General features: G+C 39.8%; 1 protein-coding gene across 8 annotated transcripts in view; it reads right to left on the bottom strand.

The window, feature by feature from the left end:
* The window catches only part of LOC118741290 (protein cappuccino-like), a 56,346-nt gene that overhangs the window by 17,298 nt on the left and 16,683 nt on the right, over positions 1-22,365 (bottom strand). For 4 of the 8 annotated variants that reach the window (XM_036473211.1, XM_036473212.1, XM_036473214.1 and 1 more), the window contains 2 exons: positions 17,425-17,994; positions 7,864-8,460 (listed from right to left, as the gene is read on the bottom strand). In XM_036473211.1, coding sequence (XP_036329104.1) covers positions 7,864-8,460; positions 17,425-17,994 — 1,167 coding nt within the window. Of the gene's footprint in view, positions 1-7,863; positions 8,461-17,424; positions 18,160-21,997; positions 22,140-22,365 lie in introns of those variants that run through there. The other 4 variants (XM_036473216.1, XM_036473217.1, XM_036473210.1 and 1 more) reach the window with 4 other exon arrangements.

The following is a 22,365-nucleotide window of genomic DNA, read 5'->3' as shown; positions in this document are numbered from 1 at the left end:
GAAACTGTTGCAAAAGCTTATCAACTCACCGGTTTCTAGCTGATAACCGCTGACAGCTCAGCTGAGCGTCGTAGTACTGCCAGAAAGTCTGCGAGCAACTGATACGGTTTGGTACTCACTAAAGTAGGTAATAATAACGGGTGATTTTTTAAGAGCTTGATAACTTTTTTTTTAAAAAAAACGCATAAAATTTGCAAAATCTCATCGGTTCTTTATTTGAAACGTTAGATTGGTCCATGACATTTACTTTTTGAAGATAATTTCATTTAAATGTTGACCGCGGCTGCGTCTAAGGTGGTCCATTCGGAAAGTCCAATTTTGGGCAACTTTTTCGAGCATTTCGGCCGGAATAGCCCGAATTTCTTCGGAAATGTTGTCTTCCAAAGCTGGAATAGTTGCTGGCTTATTTCTGTAGACTTTAGACTTGACGTAGCCCCACAAAAAATAGTCTAAAGGCGTCAAATCGCATGATCTTGGTGGCCAACTTACCGGTCCATTTCTTGAGATGAATTGTTCTCCGAAGTTTTCCCTCAAAATGGCCATAGAATCGCGAGCTGTGTGGCATGTAGCGCCATCTTGTTGAAACCACATGTCAACCAAGTTCAGTTCTTCCATTTTTGGCAACAAAAAGTTTGTTAGCATCGAACGATAGCGATCGCCATTCACCGTAACGTTGCGTCCAACAGCATCTTTGAAAAAATACGGTCCAATGATTCCACCAGCGTACAAACCACACCAAACAGTGCATTTTTCGGGATGCATGGGCAGTTCTTGAACGGCTTCTGGTTGCTCTTCACTCCAAATGCGGCAATTTTGCTTATTTACGAAGCCATTCAACCAGAAATGAGCCTCATCGCTGAACAAAATTTGTCGATAAAATAAAAAAAACACATTTCGAACCGAACACTGATTTTGGTAATAAAATTCAATGATTTGCAAGCGTTGCTCGTTAGTAAGTCTATTCATGATGAAATTTCAAAGCATACTGAGCATCTTTCTCTTTGACACCATGTCTGAAATCCCACGTGATCTGTCAAATACTAATGCATGAAAATCCTAACCTCAAAAAAATCACCCGTTATTTGGGAGATCTACATATATGCATGTCTGTATCTACATATGTCAGCGTGTGTATGTATGTATATCTTCATATTTAGCTGTGAGCTGTACTAAGTATAGGAATTGCTTATTAGTCTAATAATTTTGGCGAGCGCTTTCATAAGTACCTACATATAAATTTATTTTCTTACCAAAGTGTTATTTGACAGTTTGTTGGCACAAAGCGTAGTAAGTATGCTATATGTGTGTGTGTATGCTTAATTACACTGCTGTGCGAAATTATTTGCCGTTATATAAATTGATTGTTTTCAAAAATTAGTTAGCGTGACTATGAGAAAAATTTCACAGCGTGAAATTTCATTCATCTTAACTGTAAGCTCGTTGAAATTGTCAGCAAATAAGAAGCAAAATAAAATTTAGCAAGAATGCTGAAATGTAATTTACACTAGAGTGTAGTCTATATTTAAATGTTCCATGCAAAATCCGTGACATTTACATGCGCTGGGTTATAATTGAGTTCCGAAATAAATAGCAAAGATACCCAGCAGGAAAAATACTAGTAAAACTAACTTCTAGAGCCGCACGGTTTCCGTTCTGTATAAGGCAGTGTACTAGTGCTTTTAAAGTATCCGCAAAGCTTAAATATTTTCCATCTCGACCACACCAATATATGTACAGATGCTCTGAATTTGGATAAAATCAGACTTTAAATACAGTTTTTAGAGATCCATCGACTGAACTTGAATCAAATCCAGTGCCATCCATACAACCATATGCAATGAATTTATGTTGAAACGAATTCGTACCCTGCAAAAAATTGTGCAGAGAGAGAGAGTATTCCGGAATTGGTCTCAATCGGGTACAGTTGGGCATCAATTAGTCGCAACTACTTACGTGTATTATTGGAGATCAATTAGTCCTCGACTCATCTCTAACGGGTACAATTAAAGATTTAATGATAGTCTCTATACACCTTGTGCTTTATTAGATATGCGCACTAGGCACGAAGCTCCAACACGAAGATGTTCTATACACATTATCAGTCAACTTTTTTTTTGCGCTAAATATTACGAGTACTTAGAAAATGGCATTTGTTAAGAAAAGTGTACGAGACATATAAATGTAAGAATAGAGAACTAATTTGTGTATAGGAAGAATGTGCATTCATGTTGTATACAGGTCCTACTGGGCACTTAATCAACGAATTTCATGTGCGGCGTATGTAAAACATTTTACATGTGAGTAGTAATTTTGAGGCTTTTTCCTGCCTGGCGAACATTTCCATCTTGTATAGAATCAATAGTTGATCGATGAAAATATTTCTACTAAGACTTGCGAATAAAAATCCACGAACTTAAAACTTTTGCAGATTGGAATGGCGCCACAGGTATTACTGCCTTCTATGGTGCCAGAGTTAAGTCTCTAGTTTGAATGCGTAGTATACCATTTTAATACTAATATGGACTAATGGATCCCTGCCGGAAATTTTCTAGACAAAGCCCTGATTCAGTCCAGAGCCTGGCTAAATTTCCGTAACGGAGATTTTCCTGACAAGTGCCAAAATAGGTTTGGGTATGGAAATCCCTTCTAATGTATTCCGGCGCTTAGTAGATTTCCTTAACATTGTTCCCGCCCAATAGAATCTGGATAAGCCCGGCATGCAAAAATTTATCAGAAATAATCACTTCTGGCGCTAAACAGATTCTCTCAACGACGGTTATCTGTTGTAGGCACTACCATGCAATATCTTTACTTGGCTAACCAGTTCGGGTGCCTGGTAGAGTTTCTCTAGTACATTTACGTTGGCAGCGGCAGGACAGTATCTGTCAGTATTTTAAAGGGTAAGATTGCCGGGTACAGGATAGGTTGTCCTGAAACAAGTTTACCTTCTTACAGCCTGGACTGACTCCAGAATAATAGTTTCCCTTTGACATAATCATTTTTGTTGTTGGGAAGATTTCCTTAACTAAGATGCTTTTTAGCAGTGCCAGGACTGGCTGTATCCCACAAAATTCTGCCTGGAGTAACCAATCCTTTTGCGGGCAAGTGTTTTTTAGACAACGGTGACAGCCATACAGTAGTAAACTATCTGTACCAGAGGGCAGGCTAGCTGTAGCATACAAGAACTCATTAGAGATTTTAATTTCTGCAGCTGAAGAGATTCCCCCGAGAAAAGTTATCTCTCTTAGTTCCCGAACTGGCTTTATCACTCAACACCTTGATTTGGGCTACTTATTCTGGTGCTGACTAGATATTCCCTACAATGATTTCCGTGTCACCACCAGAACAAGCTCTGGGAAGGACTGCTAGGTACATTTTACAAACCTAAATCATCTCTTGAATTACCGAAAAGGCCCAGAATCACTGGATAGTGGTTGCTTAGAGCGGGCATTACCCTTATGTCTAGCGCTTCGATAGTATTCCGTGTCGGCCGCTAGACGGAAGAAAGAAAATCTAACAAGCGGCTGTCTAAAATCGAGATCAGTACTTCGCAAGCTGCAGCAACACGTTGACAAGTCCTTCATATTGGTCTATTTCACAATAGTACCCCACCAGTCCGGACAGAAGTTTCTCATAAAAGAACCAATTCCACTTTATGTCATCAGGTAACCTAAGAAAATATGGATTGCGAAATCCGCATTACCCAATTTTCATGTAAAGTTCACGACTACACAGAAATAAAATCCAATATTTCCGAGTCCCACAAATTAGGACGTGCGCCTAGCGAATATGGCTCTAAATAAAAACATTAAATAACTGTACCGACTAGTTAAAGGAAAGTAGTACATAACACCTACATAAACTTTCTTCATGGCGAGTCTGATTTGCCTTACAGAAACATGCATCAATGGTCATGAGTAGAAAACCCCACTCGATTTGCTAGTAAAACCTGCTCATTTCGCAAAATTAAACACCCACACATTTCACAATAAAATAGCATCAGCATCCATTTACTTCAACGACATTGCGTGAAGGTCAATTGCCTAAGAGAAGGTGATGCCTTTTGCTCCGAAATTAATTCTATGTGCCTTTCCGCGATCTCATTACTCGCTTAACTACTCATATCTCTCTATGTCTCTTAATGCGGTAAACTTAATTCAGGCTAGAATGAAAATTTATAGCGCATTACTCGCGCATCCAGTGCCTTATTTTGTGCCGACTTTTAATGCATTGTTGGATACCGTCGCCTCTTGCCGAGCACTCTCTACTCCGCACAACGAGAATGCAAGCACAACATGCCGGAGGCGCATTTACGAGCCTTACGCCTTAGCTAATGAGACAAATTTTTGATGGGGGACGTCGCGCGGCATTTGCAAGTTTTCTTCCTGCGCCAGCGAGTGGTGTCCTTCTGCTTACTGCAGCTGCTGTCGTCGTTGGCTTGTGAAAACAAGTTTAGATGATTATTGCCACCATCAAAGGCGCTAGTGAAATAAACGCAACATTACTTTCGACCAGATGGCCAACTCCACTCCAATCCATGCAACATCTTTGTGGGTTACTGTGTGCTGGAGATGAGGATTTTCGGTAAACAACGAAAATCTGATTTATACGCGACAGCAATAAAACTGACAGCAGCAGGCAAAGTGTTGCTCACAACCATACATCCTGTTTCACTGGCACTCTGCACGTCGCCGGTGGATGGTTGGCGTGAGTGAGCGTTCGTTGCCTCTACTATCTCGGGATAAAAGTCCTGAAGTGGCATCGGCGGCAGCTGGCGGGTGTACAAGTGGAGGATCGTAATAAAATGCGCTGGCGCATCTGCAGCTGCTCGCAATGCGAAATGTTAGTTGCACATAATTTTGCAACAATATTTGCATTGTGATCACCCCCCCCGTTGCTCAGCTATTTGATGGCATCTGTTCTGTTGTTGTTTTTAATGTTGCTGTTTGCATTGTTGCCATGCAACAGTACTTGTTGTTGCTGTTGTTGTTGTTGTTGTTGTAATATTCATTGTCGGTTGACTGTTGCGGAATGGCGCACAAAAGTTATGCTGCTAATCTTGTAAGTTGCACAGTGGTGTAGGAATGGATAATTTTTATGGAATTTTTTCTATGGCGTAGCGCCCAAAGACCAACAGAAAAATTAAAGGAAAGCTACGTTCAGTCAAGTACTTCAATTTTGCCCATCTCCTGTCATTCTCAGAATTGTCGAAACAAAGAAACGTTGCTGATTCTGTGAGAATATTCCACTTCAAGGTCCTGGCCTAATGTAAATGAGCCTACAATGACCCGTCAAAATACCTGTTGTGATTCTTAGCCTCTCCTTGGGGAGGTTTATAAGTAGCCTGTATCTCTTTGGATTGTATCCCCCTAATAGTCTCTTCGCTTGACGAAGTACGGAGATGCTTCGCCAATGTAGTTCCCTCAGTTTGTTATTTTCCTTCCTGAGTGCCTCCTTTATCGTGCTGGGACCCACCGCAAGGAAAGGCTCCGGTCCTCTGGGGGTCGAGGCAGCCGCCAGCCTGGCCAGCTGATCGGCTACTTCGTTTCCCTCGACACCCATGTGCACTGGTACCCATGTTAGCTGGATTGTGTTGTGCACAGCAAGGGCATTAAGCTTTTCGATGCAATCCAAGGCAAAAGAGAATTTGACCTCGAAGGATGTGAGAGCCATAAATGCCGGCTGACTGTCGCTTAGTATAAGTATCCATTCCCTTCGATAATTTCTGCGAAGGTTAATCTCTGCGCATAGACTGATTAGATAGTCCCGCTTGGAAGATGCTTGGGAAAGTCCCCAAGGGGACTAAAATATTCAGCCTGGGACCGTATACTCATGCTCCAATACTCTCAGGGGTCCTAGAGCCGTCCGTGTACCACTGTAGAGTGCTCTCCTGGACCTGTCCTTCTAAGATAGACGTGCTCCAAGACACCTTTCTGTATATATTGACTATTTATGAAGTTTCTTGCAAATACCATTCCGTGCATATCATCCCTGGTGCACAGCACTAATGGGAACCTAGCTTGTCCCTGTTCCTGGATGATAGCACTTTACCTTTACCAAAACCCTCTCTCGAAAAGTTTAAGAGCGTTCGTTTTGTCAGCTGTTCAATCATAATATGTAGTGGCTCCAGTTCAACTATTATTTCCACCAGCGCTGCCGTCGGACATGTGCGCATAGCCCCGCGATGCAAACACACGCCAGACGTCGAAACTTGGCAAGGGACTGTCTTGCCGTCGCCAATGGATGCAGAGGTACCTCCTTCAGAGTGTTAGACCTGATTTCATGGTCGATAATGTTCTTCATTGCCTTCAGCATAAAGGAGGTTAGACTTATCGGACTTATTGACTTAGTTAGGCAGTAATCCCTCCTATCTTCGGGAATGTGGGCCAGCGCTAGACTGTCCCTCATTATGTCGACAAGGTGTAGAAGTAGGAGCTCTTCACCCTGCTTCAACAGAACTGGACTCATGCAATCCACCCCGGGGGCTTTGTACCGTTGAAAAGAATCCAATGCCCATCGTACTGATTGTTGGGTTATTAGGCCTTTGGCCAGCTTCCAGTCCGATGGGAATGGCCCGACTACGCGGAACACCGCATCCCGGGTTGACGGAATGACATCAGGGAATTGGGAAGCTAGCAGAGTGAGTGCTCTTTCCTTTTCGTTACCTGAATAAGTGCCGTCTGGTAGCCTAATGGCTAGCCTGGTTCCTGCAATCTAGCAATCTAGCAATCTAGCAGCCGCAGGGGTAGATGAGATGCTCTCACAGAAGCACCTGAAGCTGCTACGCTTCACTTTTCTAATCGCCTTACTGTATGTTGTTAGGCTCGCTGAATACTCAAGCCAGTTTCCCGTGCGCTTTGCTCGATTGAAGAGTCTGCGCATCTCCTTCCTGAGTACTGAGAGCTCCCCTTTGGCTTAGACACGGCACAGCTAGAGTTACATATATGGAAGTATCAGCTTTATGCTTGAGTAAACTTTCATAGCCAGGTGGTCTGTGATACGAAACCTTCTTAATTAAGCCTTTGTTTGTAAATTTTTTTTAGGAAATATGCCGTCATAAATATTTGTTTATCTGCAGTTGCGGCTAAATGTAAACACTGTGCGAATGTTGTTCTTTTGGCTTTGCTACTTAGGTGGATTAAAAGAATTTATGTTTTCCATATTTATCACTGTTGGTTATAGGATTATTTATTATTTACTGTAGTGACAAAATTCACTTAAGTACTCACAAAGTTGGGTAAAAGTTTTCGCTTCGAAATTTTGAGCGTAAATTTAATTTGATACTTAATTTAAAGCGGCATTATTAAAATTTTAAATTACTGCCGCTTCCACGCCACACTCCTTTCCTTCTGTGCTACGCGCAATTACAAAGCTTTTTGCGCGAGTAAGTACAAACTAATCGAAGAGTATTTACCTCAAACATTTTTATTACACTACACTCGGCTACAGCAAATTTCCGCTAACAATTGTCAATGCAGACAAAAGCGCGAGACAAGTAAAATACTTAACGCCAGTTCACTCGACTTGACTGATTCTCAAGATTACAATTTCCGCTTACAATGTGCGTCAATATTTAAGAAGAAATTAAGAGTACACAAAAAATCTCAATAAAACGCAAAAGGGTGGAGAAAAAGTAGGAAAGCGAATGCAAAAAAAAAAAAAAAAAAAATATATCACCTTTTAACAAAGCTAACAAAAGGTAAATACCGGCACATGAATAATGAAAAGCGTGTGCAAATTTGTGCATCAAATCACTCAGAAGTGTAGCAGAAGGCAGCTGCTCCAAGCACTACTACATCCTTTCGCAGGATGAGGGCGTTTCAGGTGAAAGCAAAGAAACGTAGCGAAAATGAGCGCACTTACCTTCAAACTTTTCATACGCAGCGAAGCTTAACTTCTCCGGCACATAAGATAAACGCCGACAGCCGCTGATGTACTCCAAATGCCCGGCCATGCCTGCGGCGCTCGAACTTCCGTTGGCGCTGGCGCTAATAGTGTTGGCCGCTGTCGCTGCTGCCTTCTCAGCCGTAAATGTAGCAACTTTTTTGAGTACATTGTTGCTAAGCGTCGTTGTCGGTGTGGCAGGGGTGGCCGGAGTCACAGGAGTGGCCGGAGTGCCAGGAATGCCGGCGATGGCTGGTGTTGACGGTGTTGCCGTCACAGCGGCTGTGGCGGCCGATTCCGAGTATACACCAGCGGTGGTGGTAGGCGTTGATGCAGCAACTTCCGATGCTGCAATTGTTGGTGTTGTTGTGGTTGGCGTAACCAAACCAGTGGCATCCCGTTTCGATCTTGCCACTGGCGGAGGTGTGGCGGGATGTGGTGCGGGCGTTTGGTGTTGAGACTGAACAGGTGTTTGTGATGATTTAAACGAAATTATAACGGTTGATTGAGTTTCTGTCGGAGGCGGCTGCGGCGGCGGCGGCGGCGGCAACTGTTTGTTGTTCAAGTTGCTGGCATCTGGCGAAGGCGACAACGAAGGCGGCACGGAATATACGCATGAAAGAAACAAGAAAAAAGGGGAAAAAATATATTTTGTTACATCTCATCTGGGTTTTTTTTTTTTCTTTTGCTTTGTTCGAAGAAAATGAGTCAAACTTATTTTCTTGCAATTGTTTGTGCAGCCTACTTTGGTAGGCGGTGATGAGCCGGAAAAAAGGAAATTAAAAGAAAAAAGGAAATCCGCATAAAGTAATAAAATGAAGAGAAATGAAGGAAAAGGTCGAACGCAGTGAGCCTTACCAATAAACCCAATAAAAGGATAATAAAATAAATAACCTCGAAAACACGGCTCGCCCAAGTGCGTGTTGGAATTTCTTGCTTGCTGCCTGAGCTTTGAATAAATTTTTTTTGCAGCCACACACACACACTTTTCACGCTAAAAGCTTGCTTAGTTACCGGCTACACACCCTAACCAGCACACCCACAAAGCTTGCGTGCGTCCCATTTTGTGGCCTTTGGTGTTAAAAACTTTTGGGTTTCTGTTTACGTTTTATATTTTATGATTTCTTTTTTTTTTTTTAATTTTCATGTACATATATAATTTTCATCATTAAGTTTCTTAAATTGCTGGCCATATGTATTTAACATAAAATCCCATAACAATTTTCCATAAGGACAGCTGTATATCGGGCGCTTTTACTTTTACTACAACCAGCTGAATATCTTAAGCGACTTTTTTATTTGCCTAGAAGAAGCAGCTTCCGTTTGTCTGATGGCCCGTTCGCAACTTGATTTAATTAAAAGTAAAAATGACGCGCCGAAGTTAAAGGAATAAAATATTACCTCAATATGGATACTTAAATGTAAGTATGTATGTGTGAGCTTCCTTTTACCCATTTCCAAACACTTTTTAAGGTCAATAAATGAGTAAAGAATTCGGGTAAAAATTCTTGTAATAATATCTTACGCAGCGATGTATAAAAAAGTTTTTTTTTTAAGAATGGGCATGAAGACATTGAAAAGGATCATTAAAATTTTGTTGTGTTTTCATTGGTTAAAGTTTTTACAACTTTGAATACATATTTAGAAAGTGAACTTTTGTTTTCAAAACGCAGTTTGAAAATACAAAGGTGAAAATCAATTAAGTACAGTGAATCAATAAAGTTTAGGTACAGAGAGTTTTTGCAATACGGGCAACTGTTTATTAAATATTTTATTTTTTGTTAATTTTTTTTTTACAAAAATAAAGTTAATTCTACAGCAAAAACTCCAAAAATCAGAGTTCCAAACCTTGTGCAAAATTAAAAAAATTTTCATTCAATTATTGCACTTTTTATTTAGACTTTTTAGAAAAAAATTTGAGTATGCAATGAATGAGCAAAAAAAAAATTCGCCAAAAATAAAATATTTAAAAAATAGTTCCCGTATTGCAAAAAATTCGCTGCACCTAAACCTTATTGACTGACTGTACATATACACATACATTTGTAAATAAATACGAGTGTGAACCGCTCACAAATTATTTGAAAATTAATAATTATTTTCATAATGGAATACCGATGCAAATCGATATTGGGCTCAAGTTTGAATTCAATTATTAAGTATTTCTCTTATTTTTTAAGTCTGGCCGACTAGAGTTCAACAAATTTCTTCCGCCAATGTTCAATTTATTAGACAGTGAAACAAACTATTTTATTGCATAAATTTCTTACGAGTACTACTGCACTTCTTTCCTCGCTTACCTTGGCGCACCACTAATAAGGCACAAACATTTTGAATACCGTTACAAAATATAGGATATTCATCAAAACGCATAAATGCCTCGTAATCGTGTAAAACAACCCAAATAAACCGGTTTTCCATACAAAATTGCCCTTTAATGTTGCAAAATTCTGCAAAGCTATTACCTAAAATTTTAAGCTTTAATTAAGAAATTGCAAAATCCTTAATAGGGAAACTACGTTCTTAAAATATCTTATAGATTTCGAAGAATTTCTACTTCGCTAGCAATTCATGAACAAATGTGTGTACAATGTAACACATCTATGGTTGCCAAATGTTCGAAGAATTTCTAAAATATTTACACAAATATTTAGGTATATATGTAAATAAATTAAAATTACGTGAGTCTGCACTTGCTGCTGGTTTCCAAATATCTTGTCTTGCGCTTAACTATCGTCTTACTTAGTTCTAAATACATTTATTTGCCACACACACACACATAAGTACAGTGCCGGCCATTTTAATAGCGCGCCACTTTGGCAACTCAGTATTGCCAGTTTTATTACATTTTCATTCACTTTTTTTAAAATAACAGCAAATTCTATAACAAAAACCACGTAAGTCTGATTTTCAAACTAATACAAAATTTATGTATAATAATTCAACAAATTTTCTTCAAAATTGATAACACTTTTGAGTATGCAGTTTTGTAGGCCATTAATTTTATTTTTAGAAACTTTAAACTTGCACCTTCTTATACCGAAGTTGAAGGACTATAACACTCAAAAAGAAAAATTGTTGAAAATTGGTAAATTTGTTGATTTTTAAAATTTTGTATAAATCGCATTTTTATAAATGTTTTTTTTTTTTTTGTTATGGAATATGCAATATTTTTATAAAAAAGTAAAAAAATAAACAAAAGGAACAGAGGCAATACCGAGGCTCAAAAGTGGGCGGTATTCAAGTGGCCGGCACTGCATACATATGTATGTGTGAACGTACCTGAACTTGCATATATTTAGTAAATACATAGTTCGTCTAGCCACCCAATGGAGTTGTGTGTACTTACATATTTAGCTGGGTTTTGTTGGCCAAATGGGTATTTAAATAATTTCCAACTTGTGCAGGACATGTCTGCTTGTGTATGTATGTATATGTGGTTGAAACACACGTGTGTACGCCATATATATGTACATATGGACGCCATTGAAGCAATAAACCCATGCACGTACATTGATATATATGTATGTATGTATGTGTGTACATATGTATGTACATTTCCCAAAGAACAGCTGATGGCATTTGTTAAATATTGAAATATATGTACATATGTATGTATGTGTGCATGTGCATTGTAATTGTAACCAAATTGTTTTTACGTGTCTGGCTTGTTTTTGTTGTTGTTGTTATTAGCATTCGACTTTCGTAATGTGTTTGCAAAATGAAAAGCATCCACCGAGGAGGTCGAGCTCTCACGTCCCCACTATCAATGGAAGCTGAAGTGAAATTGTATGGCCAGAAACTTGCGAAGCGGAAGGGAGTAAAGTAAATGATTTTGGCACATTTGTTTCCACTGGGTTAATGGGTAAATAAATAAACAGAAAAGGCATGCGCCTAAAAGCCGGTCATACACTAAATATGTATGTATGTGTGTACTAAGTTGGTAGGCATTGGGAAAGTGTGCTCACATGCTTGTCATAATGACCCGATGATAGGTTAGTGGATTTTATTTTGTATATTTATACAGAATTCAGGAAGTGATTATGGACTGCGAGTCGTGCGAAAATTGGACTATAGGTATGATTAAAGTGAAGTTGTTGCAAATATTTAACACACAAGCTCTCTAAAATGAAGTTTTAAGGACCTAGAAGTGGGCACTACCATTGTACAAGGGGTTGGGTTCGAACCCGGTTTTTGAATAACATTAAAAAAAAAAAATAAAAGAAAAAAATAAAAGGAGCTCTCCCCTCGGCAGGAATTGGAAAACCTCCGGAGGTATGTACTTCTGCCATGAAAAACAGTTTCTCATAAAAAATTCAATCGCCGTTAGGAGTCGGCGTAAAACTGCGGGCCCCTTCCCCTTTGTGTGACAACATCAAGGCGCACGTCACAAATCGGAGGAGAACTTGGCCAAGCATTCGCGTTTTGTATAAGCGCCCATCTATTATTATGATTAGTATTGAGTTAACTTTCCAAAAACCGTCTCTGTATATGCTTGTTAAGAAACCTGCGCTGCGACCCAGTTAGATAGATCAATTGTGCAAACGATTGTGCTAAGCGCTTTTGCAGCCTGCAAGCTCCAGCCTCTTGAGGGAAAATCATATGGAATATTCTCTGGGGGTTTCTCCATCTGTCCACCAAATCCACAGCCCATATCGTCGGTGGGTCCCATTTTACAAGGATGGTTACTTAGCCTGGAGTGTAGGTCTTCAGGCCAGCTGCTGCGAAGTCTGTATTGGCTCGATATCGCTGAGCGTATAGTCTTTTAAAAGTCTGACTCTGCGGTGGGCTAGTGTTGGGCAGGTGGTAATGCAATGGTCCTACAGAGGCCGAGCATGGTTTGTTGCACGTGTAGTCGCCTGTTAGTACTCCACACAGTGTTTCTGAGATTTTCCTACTTAACATAAGTGCCGATAGAGCTCTTTTGTAACTGAAACAAAGCAATTTCTTTGAGTGATGGTGTCCCTATAACTTATCTCAATGGCTAGCAGTGCAAGATATTGCCCACTTGTTGAGGTCCTTCTAGATATCGTTACTGTTGAATCCAAGAAATGGGCAGGGTCAACCAAAGGTGTGTCTGGCCTTTTTTTTTAGCTTGGAAGTCCGCTTTTCGTTGCCTTCATAGCCCTTATGACCAGGCAAGAAGATTAAGGAGACCGTATTTCGGGCGGCTAAACTATTGAGTGCTCGACGGTACTCTATAACGGTTTTTGATGAGAGCTAGTAGTTATCTTGTGTGTCCCAAAGTATGGATATTTCCTGTCCTAAGATCCTCTGGACTGAGATTAGGCAGTCGATGTTTGCTGTTGCGGCTACTTAACTCCGCCTCGAGTTGGATAGTCCCTCAATAGTTGCAGTCAAGCTCAAATAACGGTAGTCTTAAGAAACGTGGTGTTTCGACGAGGTTCGGAGCGAGTGGTGATAGCTGAGTTGGGTTGAGTGCGCCCGTGAAGACGTAGTGGTGTCATGTTTGAATACTTTCGATGCCGGACCTACATTGGTATGTCGGGGTCTAGTATCGATAAATAGGAGTTAAGTCTTGAAGAGTATCCATACCGCTATTGAGCCAGAGACACCATGATTGGGAGTCTATGTGATTGTCTATTACACTTTGATATACAGTGCACTCCCAGAAATATTAAGTAGGTTGTTATTAAGCTAATTAAGATATCGGAATTTTTCAGATTTGCAGACGTTTTTAAAAAAAAAATTTTCAATATACAGGGTGTCCCAGAAGTAATGTGCCAAACTTTAGGGGAATGTAGGTGGGGGGTGAGCTCCCTGATAAACAAAAAATTTTCAGGTAAAAGTGTCACCGTTTTTGAAATACTTACATTTTTTCGAATATAAAAAAAATCGTGCCTTTTCATGTGTTTTCTTTAACTGCAACTACAAACCGGGCAATACTTAGTAAATTTTTTATGTAAAATACTTCCAGATAGTTACCTCTCCATACTCAAATGCAATGTAGTTAAAATATATTAAGGAACCATCATAAAATTAGGACTATTTCTGGATTTTTAACTTTTTGATATTTTCTTCCCCAACTTTGACTATCTCGGGTAAAAAAAAAAATGTACTGAGCTATAACTTTACATTACATTAGAAAATTGCTCATTTAATAAAGATTTTAGAAAGGTGCCACTCTTACTGTTTCGAATAGAAAAAAAAAGTTATAGCCGATTTTGTGGGTAAAGGGCTGGGACACGCTAGAATGTATTTAATAGATTTAAATTTATTTGTTACCGACCAATGACATGCTAAATAGTACAAAGGTACATTATTACCTGCTCCTGACATTATTTTGTGTTACTTGCCGGAATTAGTGAAAGTGGATTTTGTGAAATTGGACCCTTCGAACATTGTGTTATTTATACTATGACAGAGAACACGCAGTATACGTCGCATGAATATGCGGATATTCACCTAATTTACGGTTAAGCTTGCTGTAATGCCAGAGCTGCTCAAATACTCTATGCAGAGCGATACCCCAATCGTCGACATCCGGGTCGTGAAGTATTCGCCCGGACCCATAGAGAAATATATGAAGGTAAGTGATTTTTACACCTTTCTTGTTTGCTTGCTTGTTAACTATGATTTTTCACTTTTTTAAGGTCGCATACCTGGAAGGCGTGGCGGCGAAACAGGACGTCCTGCAACGGTAGATGTTGAAGCTGTGTTAGAGGAAGTGTAACTAGGTCCATCGACTTCAGTGAGAATGATGGAAAGACGGACGGGAATACCAAAAACTACAGTTCACAAAGCTTTAAAAGACCATCGATTTCATCCCTACCACATTCAACGTGTTTCAGGCTCTACAGGAAAGAGATTACCTGTCGAGGGTTAGATTTTGCCGTGAAATGTTGCGAATGCATGAATCAGACCCCAACTTTTTTAATAAAATAATTTGGAGCGATGAATCATCATGCAAACGTGATGGTTATTTTAATTTTCATAACCTTCACAGTTGGCAGATAGACAATCCTCACGAAATGAGCGAAGATCGTTCGTAGTACCGGTACAAAATAAATTTATGGTGCGGTATTTTTAATTGTCAGATATTGGGACCTGTGGAACTGCCGCCAACGCTCAACTCTCACAGTTATTTAGAGTTCCTTCAGGAACGGCTTCCAACTCTTTTGGAAGATGTACCCTTAAACCTGCGGCGAAGACTATGGCTGCAAAATGACGGGTGCTCTGCTCACTACGGGCGTAAAGTAATAGCTCATTTAGACGAAACTTATCCTGGCCGATGGATTGGACGATACGGGCCAATCACGTGGCCCGCTCGATCGCCAGACCTTAATCCATTAGATTTTTTCTACTGGGGCTATCTTAAGGACAAAATTTATTCAAAAACAATTCAAAACGAAAAGCATTTGCGGGAACAAATAAATGGAGCTGCTCCTGAGATAGCCCAATTGAGTTTAATAGCGTTTTCTTTTCTCAAAAAAAGTTCTGCCCTTTTATATGGGAACTCTTGCTTTGCAATGCCCTGAAGCCTGAGAAAATGTTGCATTCTTTATATAAGAATGAAACAGAAAATGTACTATTCCATCACAATTTATTTTTAGAACTTAATAAAGCTGAATTATTCACTTGGCCTGTACGTCTTTAACAATTTTATAGCAAAGCACTTATTTCTGATAGGGTAAATAATTGAATTTTCACAAGATTAAATTAAATATAAACTATGCAACTCTCACCGTCACGTTTATTTGAGGGCAGAAAAGGCAGCACTTTCGCCGGATCAGAGCGCAACCTGCTAAGAAAAGAACACGACGCCTTGTGAAAGGGCTGAGAAAAGAACATGAAAATGTGACAGCGCTAACACAAGGCAGAATAAGTGCAGCCTTTTTTTCGAGAAAAGAAAACGGTATAAGATCTCTAAAAGCGTCTTTTCTTAAAAGATGCCGAGCTTGTATTAGATTAGAAGGTCGCCAATTTGAGCACATTTATCAATAAATGAATAAATTTTTCTGCAAACGACTCATGTATGTTATATTTCACGTGAACCCATCCTTCACAAAAAATATTGATAGATATAGCCCTTGTTATTGACTCTAGTCCGAATCCCGGTAAGTAACATAAAATAATATCAGGAGCAGGTAATAATGTACCTTTGTACTATTTAGCATGTCATTGGTCGGTAACAAGACCAACTTAAATTTAAATCTATTAAATACATTCTAGCGTGTCCCAGTCCTTTACCCACAAAAGCGGCTATAACTTTTTTTTTCTATTCGAAACAGTAAGAGTGGCACCTTTCTAAAATCTTTATTAAATGAGCAATTTTCTAATGTAATGTAAAGTTATAGCTCAGTACATTTTTTTTTACCCGAGATAGTCAAAGTTGGGGAAGAAAATATCAAAAAGTTAAAAATCCAGAAATAGTCCTAATTCTATGATGGTTCCTTAATATATTTTAACTACATTGCATTTGAGTATGGAGAGGCAACTATCTGGAAGTATTTTACATAAAAAATTTACTAAGTATTGCCCGATTTGTAGTTGCAGTTAAAGAAAACACATGAAAAGGCACGATTTTTTTTAATTCGAAAAAAATGTAAATATTTCAAAAACGGTGACACTTTTACCTGAACATTTTTTGTTTATCAGTGAGCTCACCCCCCCACCTACCTTCCCCTAAAGTTTGGCACGTTACTTCTGGGACACCCTGTATGTATGTATATCACCGAAATATGAAACTATCACTTCAATCATATCAAATCCTAAGATTTGAAAAAGCTACATGCTAGGAAAAATTCGCTTAAGTTTTCTGGCCAATTAATATCGCCAAATTAGTCTTTCTACGTAGAAATTCGAAGGCAGATACTTACATGGCAGGAATATGATTGGATGTAATTGTACACACATATTTCTAAAACCTCTGATTCTGAACTTTGCCGCCTAATTGATATTTGCTAAGTTACCTTATGCGACCGTCCCGCCTTTTAGATTCCTTGGCTGCTCACAAAATTCTGACATCCAGAAACCCATTAAATCGATTTTTAATTTGATTATGTTTCATGGGGAATACCCATACCATATACGTTGAAAATCAACTAAGTCAAATCCGTCGGTACAGGGAATATATACCTCACTAAACTATGAAATCGATCGAGTGGAAGATTGACCTATCTCGGTGCCCTATCTCAAAAAGCTTTTCAAAAACACCCTACTTCAGAATTTTATTGAAGAAAGCCCTATCTCAGCACACTTTCAATGTATTTTCAGCCGAGATAGGACATTTTTGAACCGAATTCTGAGATAGGGTATTTTCCAATAAAATCCTGAAGTAGGGGTTCCTGAAAAGTTTTCTGAGATAGGGCGTTTTCGAACTGGCTGCCGAGATAGGTCAATCTTCCATCCAGGTGTCGATATAGACTACATTTTCCTATTGCAGGCGAGAAATCATAATTATTTACCTCATAGTTCAACTCTTAGTTGAATCAAGGAATTCTTTAACAATTAAACGTTCTTAATGACCTTATGTTAATGAACACGCCACAAGATCGATTAAAAATTACTTTCACTCACCTGTCATCTTCTCCTCGGCGCCCGTTACTGCCGTCGCATTCGTTGCCGTTCCCAGTCTCGACGATAGATTGTGCAATTCAATCTTCTTTGTTTTCGCTATATTACCGAAGATATCCGCGCTGGCGCCACTACCGCTACCCGCTGGCGCACCATCTTGTGGCGTCACTGTTGCCGCGCTGCCGCTACTCCCGCTGCTACTCAGCACTTGCGCCAACTTCTTGCCCAATTGCAAAGCCATCTGCTCATCCGGACTATCCGATTCGAGTTCCGGACTCGTATCAGGCACCAATTCCAAATATGTCGTTTGTGAGACTGACAAATGTGCCACCTTATCGGCGCGATGTCTTCGCTGGAGCTCGTGTACTGCGCGCGCTGTTGTCGGCGATAGAATGCCCGAGGTGTCGGCTGATGTTATGCTGATCTCACTGATCGGTCGTTCTTTGATAAGAGTTGGTAGATCGTTGAGACCGCGCGCTGCCAAACGATTGTATGCGCGTGAGAATCTGTCCACTTCATTTGCAGTTTCTGGACGTAGTTGTTGCTCGCCGATGCTACGCGGTGATATGGGGTCTGTAAAGAGTGAATCAGAACTAGTTGACAATTCCTTGAGTAGAACAATATCGTAGTTTTGTTGTTGTTGTTGTTGTTGATGTTGTGGCTGTTGCCGTGTAATCTGGCGACCCGAGACGAGCATGTTGTTGTACTCATCATAGATCTCCCCTTCGTCAAGTGCGTCTGCAGTGTTTTTTGTTTTTTTTTTGAGAAGAAATTGTGCCGCAGCAGCGAAATTGAGGTGATAAGAAGAGCGAAATGTTAGAGAGAAAATAAATATTTTTACATTTGCTTTAAGGTATCGTAGTAGAGTGAAGCAATGGAAGGGGGATGCGGATGCGCTGAGTTAGGAAATATTTGAGAGGAGATGCTAGTTTCCGGTGAGGCAGTAGGTAATGATTTTTCTGATTGAATTTTTAATTGATTTTCTAAGAATCTTCTAGAAAGATGTTATAACAAGAATACTAATGCAGCTATCTAAAAAAAAGCTTTCTAAAAAATGCTAGTACAAATTTATTACTGATTATTTTTCGTTTTGTTTAATGCGTCCAGTATATGCAGCTGGGTTTGGTATATAAAATCATACGATATTTTAGGTTCTTTGAAGATGAAAAAATTAAAAGAAAAGAGTTAAAACGCAGAGTTCTGACTCCGAGGTTTTTCCATTAAGTACTCGCATCAACCGCTCTAATGGCTGCTACTCCTGAAACCATTTCTGCCACTAGAAAATATACCCTCCCTTAAAGAAATACGTTATCTGTGAGTTATTCTTGATGACATCCTCATTTAGAATCCGCGCCTATATAAAACTATTCAAAAGATCAGCACCTCCCCTTTTTGCCTGACGGAAGCTAATGGGGAGTTATGGCTATTCCAACATCCGCCACACTTGTCCGGTGAAAGAAAACAAAATCGAAGTCTAGCTCAGAAAACTCCCACGAATGGCACGGCCGGTACCTTCCATTTAATAATGTATTCTCTACATAAACTGAGCCTACCGATGCGTCGAAATCACTCCCAGCGGAGTAAGGCAGCGTGTCTATCCAGAGAAGAGTAAGTCAACGACCTGTTGGAACCTCTGGTAATAAGGCGCTGTCAGCACCTAGCGCTAATTGTTAGATGGAAGTTTTTAAACACCCTGTATAAATTTATGCAAAGATACCTGAACTTTGTTGTAAAGAGGGTTACGAATTGTGAACCAGCCGTGAAGCCTCATAAAAAGGGGGTGAAATATAAAATAGCTATTCCACCTCTAACATTGGTATTCCACTTATTCTCCGAGAGAGGGTGGAGTATCTGGGCTTGATCCTAGACAGAAAGTTATTCTGATATCTCAGATTCGCTTTTCAGTTTAAAAAAAAAATGTTACTATCCTCTCTCAAGAAATGATTGACTTGTTTCTTTCGCTCCGTTAGTAATTGAACTACTGAGTGCGCTTTATATAGCAAAAAAAGTCGGGGACGTTCGCCGAGTTCAAGTCGCCTAAACAATCCAGAAAATACTTGTTGAAGAGGTGGTTGCGCGTGTTGGCCAGGTTGGCACAATGGATGGAGTTCGATGGTCTCCTCCTCCTCCTCGTCCCTGCAACTGCGACACAAATCGTTGGTGGGGTATCCTAACCTTTTACCTGTGTGCCCATCAGGCCGTGTTCGGTGATTACCCGGACTCATGGGCGTTGCCAGGTAGGGGCAGGGGGGTGCTCGAGCGCCCCCTAACTTTAAAATTTTCCTTATATATATATAAAATAGTACCCTGAAATACCAGCTTAATAGGGTCGAGCCGATGCCCGGACTACTATTTAATCTGAGAGAAGACCGGCCCAGCCGAGTAAGATCTAAGGATCGCCTTACATCAATCTTTGCCCAAATTTTCCTGGTAGTATGGCAAGTGGTTTCCACAGCCCACCTGGTATTTACCTCCTCAATGAGTTCAGCCTTTGGTCTGTGTTTGCAGGAGGTTAGAGGTATGCCCGCATTCTGAGCAGAATTGACTTCGCCACCTCGTCGGCTAAGAGTTGCCAGGAATGTTCCTATGTCCAGGGACATATACAACAGTCAAGGAGCATTTTGATGCCAACAGGTTGAGAGTCTTCCTGCATTCTATGGCTACTTTGGACGTTGTTCCGTTAGATTTGAGAGATTTGATAGCAGTCTGGCTGTCAGAATAAATAGCGATAGGCCATCCCGGAGGGGCGGAGGTTAAGAGCCACGGAGCCGAGTTATTATGGCGTTTAGCTTTGCTTGAAAGAACCACCCTGCAACCCTACATAGAAACATATGAACTAAATATAATTCATCCAAGACCTGTAACCAAATAGGGGTTTGTTAAAATAGGTATACATTTTTGAGAAAGATATGTACGTTTAAAACTTGGAAGTATGAATTGAGAACATACTCCGACCCAGGGGCGCTCAACAAATTGAACTTACTGAGCCAAACGACAAAAACGCTCCTCATCGAAGTAATCGCACACAGGATTTATTTTTAGTTGTTACGTGATTATGTCAAAAGAACGGGGATTACGTCTCGCAAGTGAAACAGCCCACATTTTTTTTTTTAAATATTTGCACGTCTATAATCAATCTTCCCACCATATGCTTGGAATAAACAATTAAAGTACAGAATTTATGACATCAAGCCTTTAATTCGGAGCCAATTTATGGCAGAGTCATACTTTACGCATTGTATACACAAAAATATAGTTACATATGTATGTATGGAGATATGTACATATGCATATACATTAGGGTGGTCCGTAAATGTAGGGAGGCAATATAAATTTTGGTCCCGATTAAAGTCGGTTAAGGCGTGCCGCGCAGGGGTCATAATTAGATTACCCTATAAAAGCGTCATATCCTACTCCAGTCGGGGCCAAAATTTATATGTGATATCCCCGACTAGTAGTATCGATTTTGGGTATCAAATAAAACGAAATATTTTGAATTTTTTGGGTCCTTGGAGGCCTCCGGCCTTTGCCCCCTGTCCGACACGCTTCAACCGTCTCCAATCAGGAGGGGGTGAGACTGAAAAAAATCGTTCATTTTCATTTAAGGACCACCCTAAAATACATACATATTTTGTTCCTCAAGCACAGCCCACACAAGAAAACTAAAGGCTATAATAGCAAGCAGACAAAAAAGCGACAGCGGCGTCGTAAACAAATGGCAGTTGCCAGAAGACAAAGCGAAAGAAAGAACTTAAAAAACACAAGTATTCCAGTCCAGTTCCAAGGCAACAGCGACCAGCAGGGGGGGGTCTTAGTACTGGAAATAAAATTACATACGAAAATTATCCAACAGAGTGAGAGACAGAGGGAGAGAGAGAGAGAGAGAGAGAGAGAGAGTGGGGAAGAATATAAGCCTATAGAGGTGCAAGAAATGGATTGATGGCAAATAATTTTAGCCGGCTCAGAACCAGAATAAAAAGGTTGAAAGTGGAATGTGTGAAAAAGAAAAGAAAGTGGTAATACTCGTATAATAAGCGACTTAGGGACATGGGGGGGGTGGGAATTAGGAAAAATAAAGGCGTTAAAAAGTTACCGGAAGCATGTTAAGGTCGCTGCTTGACATACAAAGGTCATGTGTGTGACTTAGAATAGGATTTGTGCTAAAATAATAGCTTTATTTATAACTCAACAACGTCTATGTAATACATGTATGTTTGTATGTAGATACGTATATACATTTTTTTTTTTGAATTTTCATGCGCAAAATACCGTAAAAAATAGTTTATGGCTCGCATTAGCTAGCATTCTGTTTTGCTAACCCAAGGGACGCGCTCGAACAGTGCATGTAATGTAAATTTTAATATGTATGTTTACATACATACATACATATATATGTATGTACATGACTGTTTGTGGTTATTGGCTTGGAACTGGAATTCGACCGCGGCGGAGTCGCTGAACTGCGGAGGAGGTTGCGTGCAACATGCAAATGCCAGGCAGCAAAATGACCAAAATGGAATTAGTGGCAACCTAAACATTTTGTAGTGTGTATATATGTACATACTTACACACTTACATATAAATATGAAAATAAGTATTACTGCAATAGGTGTGGAGTTGGTGATGAAAAAGTGCATGGCAGAAGCTGAACATCATGGTTGGGGGAATGAATGGAAGTCGCAATGTAAAACTAACTGAATGGAAAGTGGCGTGAAGAGTTTTACGAGCTTGTACATATTCTAACGGCGCAACTGGATGTGTTCTTTTACTTTTTATTTTTAGTTAAATTATGTCTTTCATACGTACACACACCTACGATATTTAGACACAATTTTTCGTTTTATTTTTTTTTTTGTTTTACTTTAAATTATATAATTTTATTATATTTCTTTTTTGTAATTTTTATTTTATTATGGGCATTCATCTAAACGTGTAAAGGCCGCG

Source organism: Rhagoletis pomonella, unplaced genomic scaffold, assembly GCF_013731165.1.
Source record: "Rhagoletis pomonella isolate Grant_MI unplaced genomic scaffold, Rhpom_1.0 Rhpom_scaffold_00006, whole genome shotgun sequence".
Classification (NCBI taxonomy): Eukaryota; Metazoa; Arthropoda; class Insecta; order Diptera; family Tephritidae; genus Rhagoletis; species Rhagoletis pomonella.
This window is presented reverse-complemented; position numbering and strand designations above follow the sequence as displayed.